The 18,289-nt window shown below is 44.9% G+C and overlaps 1 protein-coding gene and 1 long non-coding RNA gene across 3 annotated transcripts in view; one reads left to right on the top strand and one right to left on the bottom strand.

Moving 5' to 3' along the window:
* Positions 1 to 368: 368 nt before the first annotated feature.
* LOC137421662 (uncharacterized) overlaps positions 369 to 18,289 on the top strand; it is a 102,569-nt gene continuing 84,648 nt past the window's right edge. The window contains exons 1-2 of one of the 2 annotated variants that reach the window (XM_078787148.1): positions 369 to 529; positions 14,990 to 15,208. In XM_078787148.1, the coding sequence (XP_078643274.1) occupies positions 15,142 to 15,208 (67 nt within the window). In that variant the 5' untranslated portion in view covers positions 369 to 529; positions 14,990 to 15,141. Of the gene's footprint in view, positions 530 to 4,293; positions 4,506 to 14,989; positions 15,209 to 18,289 lie in introns of those variants that run through there. The other variant, XM_068107943.2, reaches the window with a different exon arrangement.
* On the bottom strand, positions 385 to 4,286 carry LOC137421672 (uncharacterized). The gene is made up of 3 exons (XR_010983385.2): positions 4,242 to 4,286; positions 610 to 713; positions 385 to 521 (listed from the first exon to the last, which is right to left on the bottom strand). It is a non-coding gene; the product is annotated as an uncharacterized LOC137421672 (long non-coding RNA).

Below are 18,289 nucleotides of genomic sequence, written 5' to 3'. Positions count from 1 at the left end.
GCGGCTGGCGGGCTTTCGAGGAAGCTCAGGGCGCGGGCTGCGGTAGCCGAACCGAGCGCTGCTACCACATGGTGGAAGCGGGCGTCGTCGGCCGTGATGCCTCGCAGGGCGAACAGGGAATCCGCCTGTGCGAACCAAACCGCCGCGTGAGCCTCCCAGAAGGTAGGCAGTTTAAGGGCGACTGCCGTGTCCATGTCGGTAGGTCACCAATGAAGGAGCTGGGGCTGCCACGTCGATCGGAAGAATGGACGCGACAAAAAGCTGGAATTCATCCGAGTTGCTTTAATCAAACCAAACACTCAGGCACTCTGAAAAGCCCGTTTATCGGGCAGCAATATATATACATATTATCCCGGAGCGTTTGCCCAGGAAAGGCGAGAGGGGGCGTGGCCCAGCGTACTGGCTGCGGCCTGGCAAGTTGAGGGCGAGCCTGCCCGGGCGTCCCGACCGAGGCCTGGCAAGTTGAGCGCGGGCCTGCCCGGGCGTCCTGGACGAGCCCGGCATGGTGATCGCTCCGCGTCCTTGATAGGTGCAAGGCGATTGTGAAAACCCAGCGGTAGCCGCTACAATTTTATGCTTTTTAAAACATTTATTAAATGCATCACTTACCAATATTCTCATCTTTTGCAAGAGACGCCCTCTTGACTTTTGATCCTTTCTTACGCTTTGCCGGCATTTCCTTTTCACGTCGATCAACAAGAAAGAACGTCGCTCTAAAAACGAAATCCAGGGAGGGAGGGGAGGACGGACATCGTTACTTAAGAGTCGTGAATAACGTGGTTTACATAATCTAATTATTACATCAAGCGACCTGAAGGCATAAATGAATCTGGTTCGTGGATCTTGTTACCTCCGCCACCAAAGGTGGGTGGAGGTTATGTTTTCATCCCCTGTCTGTCTGTTTGTTCGTTTGTCCGTTTGTGAACAAGACATGTCAAAACGTTGTGGACAGATTCAGACGAAATTTGGCAGAGAGGCAGCATGTAGTGAGAAGGAAAAATGATTAGATTTTGGTGAAGATCCGGATTCGGATCCGGCTACTAGAATTTTAAAAAGTGATTCTTCACCATTGGGAGATAGGGCCAAAAACGATACATAGCAGGATATCTCAAAACGTTGTGGACGGATTAGGACAAAACTTGGTGGACCGGTTGGGTGTCTGACAAGGACAAATAGATTCGATTTTGCTGAAGATCTGAATATGGATTCGGATATGGGACTTATTTATTTATTTAAGTGATTCTTCACCATTGGGAGATAGGGCCAAAACGATACATAGCAGAATATCTCAAAACGTGGTGGACGGATTAGGACAAAACTTGGTGGACCGGTTGGGTGTCTGACAAGGACAAATAGATTCGATTTTGCTGAAGATCTGAATATGGATTCGGATATGGGACTTATTTATTTATTTAAGTGATTCTTCACCATTGGGAGATAGGGCCAAAAACGATACATAGCAGGATATCTCAAAACGTTGTGGATGGATTAGGACAAAACTTGTTGGACAGGTTGGGTGTCTGACAAGGACAAATAGATTCGATTTTGGTGAAGATCTGAATATGGATTCGGATATGGGACTTGTTTAATTTTTTAAGTGATTCTTCACCATTGGGAGATAGGGCCAAAAACGATACATAGCACGATATCTCAAAACGTTGTGGACGGATTAGGACAAAACTTGATAGACAGGTTGGGTGTCTGACAAGGACAAATAAATTCGATTTTGCTGAAGATCTGAATATGGATTCAGATATGGGAATTATTTAATTTTCTAAGTGATTCTTCAACATTGGGAGATAGGGCCAAAAACGATACATAGCAGGATATCTCAAAAGGTTAGGGATGGATTTGGACGAAATTTGGTGGAGAGGATGTGTGTGTGACAAGGAATAATCGATTCAATTTTGGTGAAGATCTGAATATGGATTCGGATATGGGAATTATTTAATTTTCTAAGTGATTCTTCAACATTGGGAGATAGGGCCAAAAACGATACATAGCAGGATATCTCAAAAGGTTAGGGATGGATTTGGACGAAATTTGGTGGAGAGGATGTGTGTGTGACAAGGAAGAATCGATTCAATTTTGGTGAAGAACCACATCCAGCTAGTATAATTTTTTAAGTGATTTTTCACCATTCAGTGATATGGCCAAAAATGATATATTTTTATATCTCAAAAAGTTGTGGACGGATAATGATGAGATATCGGTTTAATAGTGATATATAACATGATATTTAAAAAAGTTATGGACGAGTTATGAATAAACTTGGTGGATGCGTTCGTTAGGTGACAAGAACAAGCCGATTAGATTCTGGTTCAAGTCCGAATCCAGATCCGGCCTATCAGTGGGAGCCAAAACATAAACATTTCAGCCTGACGGAGGTGTGCGCTATACCGAGTGCCTTTCTAGTTATTCATGGAATCAACGATGGGAATGCTTGTTAATGAAGGCCACACAATATCTGTTTGACGGTGTTCAAATGGCAAAATATTTCTCCATCCTTCAAAATATTAGAACACAATTGTATTAATGATGCAGATTACAGTGACATATTCTTATACTCATTTGGCCTATTTATTATATAAATAACTAAGATTGATATTGTCACGTCAGACGGGGTACGTTAACACAGACGGACCGTCGGAGCCATCTAGTCTGAAACAAATCCACTGAATTTGAAACGACATTTTAATTCACTGCGTTCTTAATTAATTGTTCTTGATATTACGTTCCCCAAGGATCACCCAAACGAAAGTCAAACTTTACGGTGAAACGCACGGGAAGTAAAAAGACAGAAAAACGCTTCTTATGATTAAATTGTTTATCAAATGAAATGAGACACAAGGAGTTGAGACAACAATCCTCGGACAGATGTGGCGCAAAAGGCCAAACAAATGGGCAAGGTAAGACACAAAACAGCCAAACTTATGTACAAGATAATAAATAACTAATCCCCAAAAGGCACCAAAATACCAGACTCATACAAGTAACAAAGGAGCAGGTGAGGGCTTCTGGAAGGCGTGAGCTGATGTGTGGCGTTTCGATCACCGTGTGACTTGCGAGCAGGGGCGGATCCAGGGGGTGGGGGGTGCAGGGGGTGCGCACCCCCCCCTTCGATCCAGGGTGAGGGTGCAGGGGGTGCAAATCTGCTGAGCTGTTGGACCAGGGAAGAACGCAAGGAACTGCAGAAACTTCCAAGAACGCACAAAATGCCGTTTCTGACGATCAATTTTTTTTTAATTTCCTGAGTACCCCCAGGCCCCCCTTTAAGCACTAGTTTCATGCACTCCCCCACCCCCACCCCACCCCCCCCCCCCCCCGTCTTCAAATTCCTGGATCCTGGGGCGGGCAGGAAGGCAAGAGCGATGCTGTCATTGGAGGCAAGGGATTGTGACGTCTCTCCGTAACAAGTCCTTCCTGCGCGGATGACGACCGCCTTCGTGTTTGGTGGGCCTCATTATTGGCCCACGCTAGTGCGAGTGGAACTTTTGTTTGGGCCTTCCCACCCTGCGGGGCGGACACTCGAAAAAGTGTCTTGCCCTCAGCAGAGTTCTACAGCCCATCTCACCACCATGGCCTGTGCTACACTGGCCAAACAGTTCATGGTGGTTTCCATTACAAGCTGACTTCCTTCGGTGTGAAATTCTTTCACGAACCTGCACTCAGCATGTATGAAGAGTGTGCCCATAGAATACCCCCAAGGTGTGCAGGGAGGTCTTCGTCTTACAGTGGACCGAAAGCAGGATGATGATGATGATGAACCCGGGAATTTGGCCCTGACCTAGTGAACCACACAATGGCCTACTCCTTTCTAAAGATGCCTTTCACGTCTGCAGGTCGCCGTCCGTTCTTCGACTGGGCCAAGCATGAGTTACCGGTACGGCGGTACGTATTATATGGACGGCGACGAGTAAATAACAGTCACTCCCCATTGAAGGAGAACGCCTCCCTTGCCGGTTACGTCGGGCCCCGTGGGGATTCATTCACCAAACAACTCCACATGAGGAATCCCGCCTTTGCGTCTTTACGAGAAACTAAAGAAAAATCTCCTCACGTCAATGGGCGGTCGAATCACTTCAGACTTCAGTAGCGCCTAATGCAAACGTCAATACGCAATTTAGCGGCAAAAAGCCTTATTTAACAAAGGGAGTTTATCTAATAATATAAACTATATTATAAATAACAATATTAACAATAATCATAGTGCCTGCTGTTCGTAGCAAAAGTCGTCTTACCTATAAAAAAAACTTCCAGTTCAGTTACTACGGAAACACTTCCGCTTCTTTTAATGAACCGAGGTTCTTCTTCCTCTCCCTAGCCCCGCTTCTTTTAAGGAACCGAGATTCTTCTTCCTCTCAAAACTACTGCTTCTTTTACTGATCTGCGGTTCTTCTTCCTCTCATAGATTTTTCTCCAACAAATTCCAACCAAATCAGCTTCAATCGAATGTCAGCGCTAGCCAGCCGGTTCGTGAATGACCTGGCGTAAATTTATCACAAGTAAGTGGGAGAAACTGGAGCCGTTAAGGTAGTAGCGGTGATAATAATTTGTTTGTATAAGTACTCATTTTGTTTATTTGTTCACGACACTGGACAACAAAGATTTTACTACAGGGGTAGAAACATGTTCTAAACCAAATCGAGTTTTCTGATTCTGAATCTGAAGTCAGAATTTTCTCAGCACGTCAGGATTTTCAGTTATACACGTGGTCCAATTACATTAGTCCATGATGGGTGATTTCGAGTGATCATAAATTATTATTTTTCTGTATTTTTGTTTCAATACAACTATTGTAGAATATTATTTCTCATAAAAAGAGCTTTAGAATGCACTTAAAATTATTTAAAATGGATGAAAATTGACCAAGCTATGAATTTTTAAGTAAAAATTTCCACGCGGCATTGCAATTTTTCGTGCTGGTTCCGTGCTGAGAGTTAATGACTTGATGCTAAAATGTTTAAATGCAATGTGTATATATTTTAAGAATGTATAAAGTTTGGAATTCATATCATGCTAATAGTATCTATACATTTTCAGGTTATAACCTATAATATTTTTCTGTATATCTTCAGGTTGGCATAGCCTGAACCCAGCACAGTTCTCCTGAACCAGCACAGTTCTCCTGAACCCAGCACAGTTCTCCTGAACCAGCACAGTTCTCCTGAACCCAGCACAGTTCTCCTGAACCCAGCACAGTTCTCCTGAACCCAGCACAGTTCTCCTGAACCAGCACAGTTCTCCTGAACCGAGGACAGTTCTCCTGAACCCAGCACAGTTCTCCTGAACCCAGCATAGTTCTCCTGAACCCAGCACAGTTCTCCTGAACCCAGCACAGTTCTCCTGAACCCAGAAAAGTTCTCCTGAACCCAGCACAGTTCTCCTGAACCCAGCACAGTTCTCTTGAACCCAGCACAGTTCTCCTGAACCCAGCACAGTTCTCCTGAACGCAGCACAGTTCTCCTGAACCCAGCACAGTTCTCCTGAACCCAGCACAGTTCTCCTGAACCCAGCGCAGTTCTCCTGAACCCAGCACAGTTCTCCTGAACCCAGCAAAGTTCTCCTGAACCCAGCACAGTTCTCCTGAACCCAGCACAGTTCTCCTGAACCCAGCACAGTTCTCTTGAACCCAGCACAGTTCTCCTGAACCCAGCACAGTTCTCGTGAACCCAGCACAGTTCTCGTGAACCCAGCACAGTTCTCCTGAACCCATCACAGTTCTCCTGAACCCATCACAGTTCTCCTGAACCCAGCACAGTTCTCCTCAACCCAGCACAGTTCTCCTCAACCCAGCACAGTTCTCCTGAACCCAGCACAGTTCTCCTGAACCTAGCACAGTTCTCCTGAACCCAGCACAGTTCTCCTGAACCCAGCAAAGTTCTCCTGAACCCAGCACAGTTCTCCTGAACCCAGCACAGTTCTCCTGAACCCAGCACAGTTCTCCTGAACCCAGCACAGTTCTCCTGAACCCAGCACAGTTCTCCTGAACCCAGCACAGTTCTCCTGAACCCAGCACAGTTCTCCTGAACCCATCACAGTTCTCCTGAACCCAGCACAGTTCTCCTGAACCCAGCACAGTTCTCCTGAACCCAGCACAGTTCTCCTGAACCCAGCACAGTTCTCCTGAACCCAGCACAGTTCTCCTGAACCCAGCACAGTTCTCCTGAACCCAGCACAGTTCTCCTGAACCCATCACAGTTCTCCTGAACCCATCACAGTTCTCCTGAACCCAGCGCAGTTCTCCTGAACCCAGCACAGTTCTCCTGAACCCAGCACAGTTCTCCTGAACCCAGCACAGTTCTGTACCCAGCACAGTTCTCCTGAACCCAGCACAGTTCTCCTGAACCCATCACAGTTCTGAACCCAGTACAGTTCTCCTGAACCCATCACAGTTCTCCTGAACCCAGCACAGTTCTCCTGAACCCATCACAATTCTCCTGAACCCAGCACAGTTCTCCTGAACCCAGCACAGTTCTCCTGAACCCAGCACAGTTCTCCTGAACCCAGCACAGTTCTCCTGAACCCATCACAGTTCTCCTGAACCCATCACAGTTCTCCTGAACCCAGCGCAGTTCTCCTGAACCCAGCACAGTTCTCCTGAACCCAGCACAGTTCTCCTGAACCCAGCACAGTTCTGTACCCAGCACAGTTCTCCTGAACCCAGCACAGTTCTCCTGAACCCATCACAGTTCTGAACCCAGCACAGTTCTCCTGAACCCATCACAGTTCTCCTGAACCCAGCACAGTTCTCCTGAACCCATCACAATTCTCCTGAACCCAGCACAGTTCTCCTGAACCCATCACAGTTCTCCTGGACCCATCACAGTTCTCCTGAACCCATCACAGTTCTCCTGAACCCATCACAATTCTCCTGAACCCATCACAGTTCTCCTGGACCCATCACAATTCTCCTGAACCCATCACAATTCTCCTGAACCCATCACAATTCTCCTGAACCCATCACAGTTCTCCTGAACCCAGCACAGTTCTCCTGAACCCATCACAATTCTCCTGAACCCAGCACAGTTCTCCTGAACCCAGCACAATTCTCCTGAACCCATCACAGTTCTCCTGAACCCAGCACAATTCTCCTGAACCCATCACAGTTCTTCTGAACCCAGCAAAGTTCTCCTGAACCCAGCACAGTTCTCCTGAACCCAGCACAGTTCTCCTGAACCCAGCACAGTTCTTCTGAACCCATCACAGTTCTCCTGAACCCAGCAAAGTTCTCCTGAACCCATCACAGTTCTCCTGAACCCAGCAAAGTTCTCCTGAACCCAGCACAGTTATCCTGAACCCATCACAGTTCTCCTGAACCCAGCAAAGTTCTCCTGAACCCATCACAGTTCTCCTGAACCCAGCAAAGTTCTCCTGAACCCATCACAGTTCTCCTGAACCCATCACAGTTCTCCTGAACCCATCACAGTTCTCCTGAACCCATCACAGTTCTCCTGAACCCAGCACAGTTCTCCTGAACCCAGCACAGTTCTCCTGAACCCAGCACAGTTCTCCTGAACCCAGCACAGTTCTCCTGAACCCAGCACAGTTCTCCTGAACCCAGCACAGTTCTCCTGAACCCAGCACAGTTCTCCTGAACCAGCACAGTTCTCCTGAACCAGCACAGTTCTCCTGAACCCAGCACAGTTCTCCTGAACCCAGCACAGTTCTGAACCCATCACAGTTCTGAACCCATCACAGTTCTGAACCCAGCACAGTTCTGAACCCATCACAGATCTGAACCCATCACAGTTCTGAAACCATCACAGTTCTGAACCCATCACAGTACTGAACCCATCACAGTTCTGAACCCAGCACAGTTCTGAACCCAGCACAGTTCTCCTGAACCCATCACAGTTCTGAACCCAGCACAGTTCTCCTGAACCCAGCACAGTTCTCCTGAACCCATCACAGTTCTGAACCCAGCACAGTTCTCCTGAACCCAGCACAGTTCTCCTGAACCCAGCACAGTTCTCCTGAACCCAGCAAAGTTCTCCTGAACCCAGCACCACTTCTCCTGAACCCAGCACAGTTCTCCTGAACCCAGCACAGTTCTCCTGAACCCAGCACGGTTCTCCTGAACCCAGTACAGTTCTCCTGAACCCAGCACCACTTCTCCTGAACCCAGCACATTTCTCCTGAACCCAGCACAGTTCTCCTGAACCCATCACAGTTCTCCTGAACCCAGCACAGTTCTCCTGAACCCATCACAGTTCTCCTGAACCCAGCACCACTTCTCCTGAACCCAGCAAAGTTCTCCTGAACCCATCACAGTTCTCCTGAACCCAGCACAGTTCTCCTGAACCCATCACAGTTCTCCTGAACCCAGCACAGTTCTCCTGAACCCATCACAGTTCTCCTGAACCCAGCACAGTTCTCCTGAACCCATCACAGTTCTCCTGAACCCAGCACCACTTCTCCTGAACCCAGCAAAGTTCTCCTGAACCCATCACAGTTCTCCTGAACCCAGCACCACTTCTCCTGAACCCAGCAAAGTTCTCCTGAACGCATCACAGTTCTCCTGAACCCATCACAGTTCTCCTGAACCCATCACAGTTCTCCTGAACGCAGCAAAGTTCTCCTGAACCCAGCACAGTTCTCCTGAACCCAGCACAGTTCTCCTGAACTGTCATGTATGCAGTGTAAAATATTCACCATTGTATCCCTACACCGGGACCAGGTTGTATCCCTACGCCAGACCTCGGATGCTGCTGCTGTGAATCGGGCCTTGATCGGCAGAGTGAATAAACGCGTACGACAATTGATCGCAGTTTGTTGAGATACTTTACATGGTGACGAGGATAAACATCTAGACCATGACTTCTTTCGGCCATATCGATAAATTCGACCCTCATGAGGGGGATTTTGACACGTATTCTGAGCGGTTGTCTTTCTACTTCGAGGCGAACGGCATCGCGACCAAAGGCCGGATGAAGGCCGTCTTCCTGTCCGTTTGCGGAGGTGAGACGTTCACACTTGTTAAAAACCTGATTCGGCCTCGGACAATCCAGGAGCTCACGTATGCAGAGCTCAAGGCCGCTTTGAAGGAACATTGCAACCCATCTCCTTCAGTCATCCTGTGTCGGTTTAATTTTTACATGTGCAGACAGCAGCAAGGTCAGTCGATCGCAGACTTCATTGCACACCTCAAAAAACTGTCACATCTGTGTGAGTTTGGGGACACGATCGATGACATGCTTCGTGATTTGCTGGTGGTTGGCATGTCCGATGACCGCACTCGTAGACGCCTGCTTGCTGAGAGAAGACTGACGTTCCAAAATGCCAGAGACACCGCCATTTCCATGGAAAGTGCTGAACGCAACGCTACAAGCATCGGTGCCACTCGCTCGTCTGGTACCAGCCCTGCTGTGAATCGGTTGGATCATGTTCAGCCAAAACGTTGGAACAAGGCTCCTCGTCAGAAGCCAGTGCAGTCTCAAACCCACAACAACTGTTTTCGGTGCAACGGAAAGCACCCTCCGGAGACGTGTCGGTTCAAAGATGCCACCTGCCATTTCTGTTCGAAAACTGGCCATATTGCTCCAGCTTGCATCACTCGCAAATCGGGAAAAGGAAAAGCTGCTGACAAGATTCATCAGTTTATCGGTTCGGAGGAACCCGAGCTTGACCAGGTGAGCTCTGTTTCCGACAACTCAGAATCGTATGACCTGCTTCATATTGATTCTCACCATAGGCGGGACCCTCTTCTTGCCAATGTTGTCATCAACAATCGACCATTGCAAATGGAGGTCGACACTGGTGCGGCCATCTCGCTCATCAGCCATGCTGTTTTCACAAACCTGTGGAGTGATGCTGACCGACCCCATCTGAAACCTACTACCTATGGACTCTCCACCTATACAGGTGAGAAGATTGTTCCCTGCGGTACATGTGACGTCACGGTGGGCTACGATAACCGTGAGTTTCACCTACCCCTGATCGTCATTCCTGGAAAGGGCCCTTCCTTACTCGGCAGGAACTGGTTGAGCATAATTCGACTGAAGTGGGAAAGCATTCATCAACTCCGGGCAGCCAACGTTTCTCCTACCGCAGCATACACACTCAAAAATGTGCTGGATACGTACCCGGATGTCTTCAAGGATGAGCTTGGAACCTTGAAAGGACATACGGCTAAACTCAGGGTTGACCGGGATGCCAATCCTATATTTTGCAGGGCTCGCCCAGTTCCTTTCGCCCTGCGTGAGCGGATTGTCAAGGAACTGGATCATCTTGAAAATCTGGGGATCATCGAGCAAATCCAGTATGCCGAATGGGCGGCGCCCATCGTTCCGGTCATAAAATCGGACCAGTCCATCCGCATATGTGGAGATTATAAAATGACCGTGAACAGGTGTTCTTCATTGGATAAATATCCAATCCCGAGGATCGAAGACCTCTATGCTCGTCTCACGGGAGGCAAGACTTTTACGAAACTCGATCTCAAATCCGCCTATCTACAGCTCTGCTTGGACGAGAATTCGAAACAGTATCTTACCATCAACACGCATCGTGGGTTGTACAGGTACCACCGACTTAGTTTTGGAGTGAAATCTGCACCTGGAATTTATCAGCGTGTCATGGACAGTTTGTTTGCCGCCGAACGCAACGTCGTTTGTTACCAGGATGATATTCTGGTTACTGGTCGTACGGACGCGGAACATCTACAGAACCTGGAGAGAGTTCTGAAGAAGATTTCGGACTCCGGCCTACGTTTGCGTCGAGACAAGTGCAAGTTTATGGTGCCATCAGTCACGTACCTGGGTCATACGATTGATGCCGAGGGTCTACACCCGACAGATGAGAAAGTCCGAGCTATCAAGGATGCTCCTGCTCCACGAGATGTGACCGAATTGAAGTCATACCTCGGTTTGCTTCAGTTCTATGGTCGTTACATCCCGAATGTGACCGACGTTTTGGGCCCCCTTTATCGGCTTTTGAGGAAAGGAGTCTCCTGGAGCTGGGGGTTTACTGAACAATCAGCATTCCAGACCTCTAAGGATCTGCTCAAATCGTCCAATGTTCTCGTTCATTTTGATCCAGAGAAGGATCTTGTGCTGACATGCGATGCCTGTCGGTATGGAGTGGGGAGTGTATTATCACACGTGATGCCTGACGGTACGGAAAGACCGGTTGCATTTGCATCCAGAACGTTGTCCCCGGCAGAGAAAAACTATTCCCAACTTGACAAGAAAGGATTGGGAATCGTTTTCGGCGTCGGCAAATTTCGCCAGTACCTTCTTGGACATCATTTCACGATTCGCACTGATCACAAGCCGCTGATCAGTCTGTTTGGTCCAACTAAGGCGACATCTGACACACTACCGCCCAGGATCATCCGCTGGTCCCTGTTTCTCGCTGCTTATGACTACACCATATGTTATAAGCCCGGTTCGTCTATCACAAATGCAGATGCCATGAGTCGGTTACCCCTTCCAGAATCCGTTGATGATTCGCCTACACCAGGATCCATTATCGCACTGATGGATCATCTGGAAGATTGTGCTGTCGATTCCGGCCAGATCCGCACTCATACTCGACGAGACCCCGTTCTGTCCAGAACTGTCCAGGCTGTACAGCTTGGATGGCATTTGCTACCTGAGGGTGACCCAGATTTTGCGGCTTTTAAAGCACGTAAAAACGAACTCAGCGTGGAAAATGGTTGCCTACTCTGGGGATGTCGTGTCGTGATCCCGAAAAATCTGCGTTCCAGGGTCATGGATGAAACTTGCCAGGCCGCAGCCAGGACGCTCGGCCACGCCCCCTCTCGCCTTTCCTGGGCAAACGCTCCGGGATAATGTGTGTATATATATTGCTGCCCGATAAACGGGCTTTTCAGAGTACCTGAGTGTTTTGTTTGAATAAAGCAACTCGGACGAATTCCAGCTTTTTGTCGCGTCCATTCTTCCGATCGACGTGGGAGCCCGAGCTCCTTCAATATCACCTTTATCTATCAATATTGTTGAAATGAAGATCAAATAGCTGTATGTTGAAATATGTTGAAAAAGTCAAAACTTTACATGGGGTGTACTTACTTTTTCACGTGACTGTATATATGCATGTATGTATGTATGTATGTATGTATGTGTGTGTGTGTGTGTGTGTGTGTGTGTGTGTGTGTGTGTATGTATGTATGTATGTTTGTATGTATGTAAGTATGTACTTGTGGAATCGAAAACGGCTTGGTTGATCTCCACCAAAGTTTGCGCATATGCTCGGGGTGCTGTGACCAACTTTACTCACTTAGTGCACAGTTGATGACCCAGGCAAAAGGCAGATTAATTTACGCATTTTAGTCCAAGTCAAATTTGAATACTATGGTGAGGTTGAAGGGGTGCAACCATATTTTTTTATAACAGGGAAGGTGTTGTGGGGAGGGGACATAATCTCAATTTTTATAATGGTTGGGTGCAAGATATTTCACTGACACCATATTTCGCCATTGGAGGAAGCGGTACTTACTAATAATATGAATTTTAACCAGGTTAACTGGTGTACTCGGAAAAAAGTAAGCAATTAATTTCGGTTTGTAATTACAAAGCAAAACTCGAACAGCACTCAGTCGAGATCATACCTCCGCCAGGCTGAACAGTTTACGTTTTGTAAACTGTTCAGCTACTGATAGGCCGGACCTGGATTTGTACCTGAACCAAAATCGAATCGGCTTATTCTTGTCAGGTAACAAACTCATAAAACTATAGTTTTCGTCCAAATCCGTTCATAACTTTTAAAAATATCATCCTATATATTGATTTTGGCCCTATCACTCAATGGTGAAGAATCATTAAAAATTTTTAAAAAAACTCCTCGTGTCCGGATCTGGATTTGGATTTCACCAAAATCGAATCAATTCTTTTTTGTCACACACCCAACCTGTCCACCAAGTTTCGTCCGAATCTGTCCATAACTTTTTGAGATATCCTGCTCACAGACAAACAGACAGACAGGGGTGAAAGCATAACCTCCATGATGGAGGTAAATATATTTCAACTATGTACTGTATATAAACACTTAGGGGAATAAAGAACGTCGCAGGTATCTCTAAGATGCAGTATATGTGCAGAATTACCACAGCAACAGTTTAAACAAAAGTATTTGGCTGAGAAAGTGTCAGGAACATCTGTTGTGAAAAAAAATCATCCCGTGCTCGCCACGATGTACGAATGCTTGGCAGTCGGTGGAAATTACAAACAGTGGCCCTCGCTTCTCCAACCAAAAAAAAAACAAAAAAAAACTTCTCAATCAAAAAACAAAAGAAATAAAAACTTCTCCAACCAAAAAAAACAACACTTCTCCAACCAATAAAAACTTCTCCAACCAAAACAAAAAAAAATTCTCTGACAAAAAATTAAAGAAAAAAGCTTCTCCAACCCCAAAAAACTTCTCCAACCCAAAATAACTTCTCCAACCAAGAAAAAAAAAAAAATTCTCCAACCAAAAAAAACATAAAAGCTTTTCCAACCAAAAAAATAAAAACACTTCTCCAACCCAAAAAAACTTCTCCAACCAAAAATAACTTCTCCAACAAATAAAATTTAAAAAAACTTCTCCAACCCAAAAAAACTTCTCCAACCAAAAATAACTTCTCCAACAAAAAAAAGAAAATAAAAAACTTCTCCAACCCAAAAAAGAAATAAAAACTCCAACCAAAAAAACAACTTCTCCAACCCAAAAAAAAGAAATAAAAACTTCTCCAACAACAAAAAAAAAACACTTCTCAACCAAAAAAATGAAGTAAACTTATCAAACCAAAAAAATAAAAATAAAACTTCTGCAACCAAAAAAATTAAAACACTTCTCATCCAAAAAAAACAACTTCTCCAACCAAAAAAAAACAAACAAAAAACTTCTCCAACCAAAAAAACCCGAAAAACTTATCCAACCAAAAAATGAAGAAAAACTTCGCCAACCCCAAAAAAAGAAATAAAAACTTCTCCAATCAGAAAAATACAAACACTTTTCCATCCAAAAAAAACAACTTTTCCATCCAAAAAAAACAACTTCTCCAACCAAAAAAAACAAACAAAAAACTTCTCCAATCAAAAAAACCCGAAAACTTATCCAACCAAAAAATGAAGAAAAACTTCTCCAACCCCAAAAAAGAAATAAAAACTTCTCCAATCAGAAAAATACAAACACTTTTCCATCCAAAAAAAACAACTTTTCCATCCAAAAAAAACAACTTCTCCAACCAAAAAAAACAAACAAAAAACTTCTCCAATCAAAAAAACCCGAAAACTTATCCAACCAAAAAATGAAGAAAAACTTCTCCAATCAGAAAAATACAAACACTTTTCCATCCAAAAAAAACAACTTTTCCATCCAAAAAAAACAACTTCTCCAACCCAAAAAAACAAACTTCCCCAACTAAAAATAAACAAAAAACTTCACCAACCAAAAAATACACACTTCTCCATTCAAAAAAAACCCCATCTCAAACCCCCCAAAAAACTTCTCCAACTAAAAATAAACAAAAACCTTATCCAACCAAAAAAAACGAAAAACTTCTCCAACCAAAAAAATGAAAAAAAACTTCTCCAACCCCCAAAAAAGAAATAAAGACTTCTCCAATCAAAAAAAATACAAACATTTCTCCACCCCCCCCCCCCCCCCCCAAAACTTCTCAAACCAAAAAAAACAAACTTCTCCAACTAAAAATAAACATAAAACTTCTCCAACCAAAAAAAAAACGAAAAACTTATCCAACCATAAAAAACCTTCTCCATCCAAAAAAAAACAAACGAACTTGTACAACCAGTAGTGGAAAAAGGCTCACATCGACAACCAGTCTAGGACAGCTCCATAGATCTTCGTCTCGATTGGTCAGAGAGAAAAAAAACGCAGTTGATAGCAAGTGAATGCAAACTTGGCTTGGCTTTGACGTACAAGTAGCCAGATAACTGATGTTTCACATGGGAGAATGGAATAAATGGAGAGGGGAAGAGAAGAAGCAACAAAAAGTGAAAGAATATTTTCTTTACTTTTCTGGCAGAGGATTGAAGTGTGAATCAAGGCGTAAGCCTGCAGACCCCATCCACTCCCTGCAGCCCCCATCCACTCCCACATTCTACAGCCACCTCTGTCTCTGAGACCTTTTGCAGTCGAAGTCGAAGCAATTCTCCAGTTTTCTACATTTTTCGCGTGATGGAGTTTCCCCAGGTACACACCTGCCTTTTCCTGCTTCTCATCGCAATCGGAAAGGCACGGATAGGTGAGTCCATTTTTTTTTTACAATGAATAAAATGACAATTTCATTCATCGATCCATCCACCCATATGTTTATCCATCCGTCGATACATATATTTATAATCAGTCTGTGTACTCATCCATTCATAAACCCATCCGTCCGTATATCATTGAATATTAGATGTCGGGCATTTCCAAAAGCGCTTCCAAAGCAGTGAATTGTATGTGCAGTTGTTCATCTCAGGCACTTTTAGATGTCATAACATTTATAAAGTGTCAGCAACAGGAGACAATTTAAGACGAGTTTAATATATGTATATTTTGATGATTACACCAGACTCGGTAGCTCAATCTTTATGGCGTCTGCCTGGGAGTCTGGGAGGTTGGCGATTCAAACCTAAGACCTAAAAAATGGATGGTATGTGCTGCTTCCTTGCTTGACGCTCGGAATTTTAAAAGCTAGAGCTAGAGCATGGTGCACAAGCAGCCATATCTGGCAAGCATGTAGTCTACATCGGCAGGCCTCATGGCCTCCTCTTGCATTGAAGTCCCTCGTAAGGAACTCATATAGCACACTTATACTAAGTCATGAATTCTTGTTCTAAACATGAATGGAAAAGAAGAGATCAAAGTGTACTGTGTCTTCAGCTAGTTACCCTGCGCTCGCGAAGCGAAAAGCGGGGTTAAGCATTCAGGTACGTGCGTGTCAGCAGTTGTTACAGTGTGTCGTACCTGCATTTTTAAAATTCATTTTATCGGCAACCGTTGGTCCGATTGAAATGAAATTTTCACCATAGGAGGGCCTCCTCCTGTAGAATAGTTTAATGAATATTATGATGACATATGTCACGTGGTACAAGCGCCATATTTGAAAAACGTTACACCTCTATATCTCCCAAACCACTCAATGGAAAAAAAATGGAAACATGGCTCATTGTGAACTACTCACCATGGGGAATAAGATATGTTGATAACTATGTCATCGGTGCCTTAATTATGACGTCATAATTCGACCATTACAACGCTTGATCTGATCAGTATGAAAAAAAAAAATCCTCTGCAACTGTTAGTCCGATTGGCACGAAATTTGCAGAATATGAGCGGCTCCTCCTGTGAAATTGTTTTAATGATAATTATGATGTCATAGGTCACGTGGTACAGGCGCCATCTTGGAAAAATCGAAAAAAGGTTGCACCTCTATATCTCCGAAACCGCTCCATGGAAAAAACTGAAACATGGCTCATTGTCAAGTACTCCGCTTAGGGAATAAGATATGTTAATGATGATGTCATCGGTACTTTCATTATGACGTCATAATTCGACAAGTGCAACGCTTGTTTCGATCAGTATGAATTTTTTCTCTGCAATTCTTGGTCCGATTGACACGAAATTTTCACCATAGGAGGGCCTTCTCCTGTAGAATATTTTAATGATTATTAAGATGTCATAGGTCACGTGGTACAGGCGCCATCTTGGAAAAACTTCGCACCTCTATATCTCTGAAACCACTCCATGGAAAAAATGGAGACCTGGCTCATTGTCACCGACTCCCCATGGGGAATAAGATATGTTAATGATGACGTCATCGGTGCCTTCGTTATGACGTCATAATTCGACAAATACAACACTTATCCATCCGATCATCATTACATTTTTTTCACTGTTGGTCTTTTAGAATATTTCAACTGTTGGTCTGATGGACATGAAATTTTCACCACAGGAGCGTCTTCTTTAGAATTTTTTTTAATGACAATCATGACGGCATAGGTCATGTGTTACAGGCGCCATCTTGGAAAAACCGAAAAACGTTGCACCTCTATATCTCCAATACCTCTCTATGGAAAAAATTGAAACATGGCTCATTGTAAATAACCCCATATGGGGAATAGCTGTTGTTAACGATGACGTCATTGGTGCCATAATTATGACATCAAAATTCAACAGGGACAACGCTTAGTCTGATCAGTTTGGAATTTATTGAGCACGATCTATGCAACAATTATATAAGAGAATATAAATTGATGATGTCATCACTCACGTGGTCTGGCGGCCATATTGGATCACAAAAAAAGAAACGTTCAAAAACAGAAGAGTTGGCTCACACCAAGTTGACTGCGCAGGGTAAGTATTCTATGAATACAATCTAGTTCAATGTGGGGTGCAACTGCATGTCGTTGCGTTGCATAAACATTAGAACAAGCGTTACGCCTAGGTCCCCCGTCGTTGAAGTAATGTGAGTTGACAAAGTGGAAGACGCAAGGCGGCCATCTTGGATTTTGACATGGCGACCCAATTTTCAACAGCGTTCTTCCTTATGCCTGGATACACACACACACCAGATTAGAAGTTGGTACTTCGCTTATTTTTCAAGATATTCCGCTCACAAGGTTCAGACATACATGGTGTCAGACATACATGGCGGCGGCCATCTTGGATTTTGACGTGGCGACCTAATTTTCAATAGGGTTCTTCCATATGCCGAGTTGCACGCACACACCAAATTAGAATTCGGTCCTTCGCTTATGCACGCACGCACAGACGCACGCACGGACGCACGCACGCACACACGGACGGAGAGGAAAACCATAGTCCCCCTTTCGCTCCGCGGTGCGACGGGGGACAAAAAGAACTCAATTGTTACCTTGATGAGACGGAACTGCAAGACAGACAAAACATCCATTGATGATTCTTTTCACAACTTCAATTGACAGAGGGCATTGTTTTGTTAAAGACCCAGCAGGATGGTGCAAAGGTATATTCACACTGGCCTCTGAGCTGTCTAGTCTGGGTTTTGTTCTCGGCACGACTTTTAACGGTTGGCTGGGTGCTTCGCAAGCAGCATCTCTCATGAGCCGTCCCTCGGAGGGACATTAAGCTGGATGTCCTGTCTGCTAGCCTTACAGGGTGGACCTAAAATATCAAAATATCTTCCGCCAATTGATCATAGCAGAAGTTGCCGTCAGGGCTTGTAAGTCAGTTTCTGTTAGACTTGGGCCAAAATCTGTCCCTAACTGACCCCACAAGAAGGTTGGAATGAGTGCTCAAGGCACAAGAAACTTCAGGCAGACAGAAACTGTTTGCTTAGTGTCGCTCAAAAACAGTGCTC

Source organism: Myxine glutinosa, chromosome 1, assembly GCF_964187855.1.
Source record: "Myxine glutinosa chromosome 1, kmMyxGlut1.1, whole genome shotgun sequence".
Lineage (NCBI taxonomy): Eukaryota > Metazoa > Chordata > Myxini > Myxiniformes > Myxinidae > Myxine > Myxine glutinosa.
The sequence above is the reverse complement of the archived record's forward strand: the minus strand, read 5'-3'. Positions and strand labels throughout refer to the sequence as shown.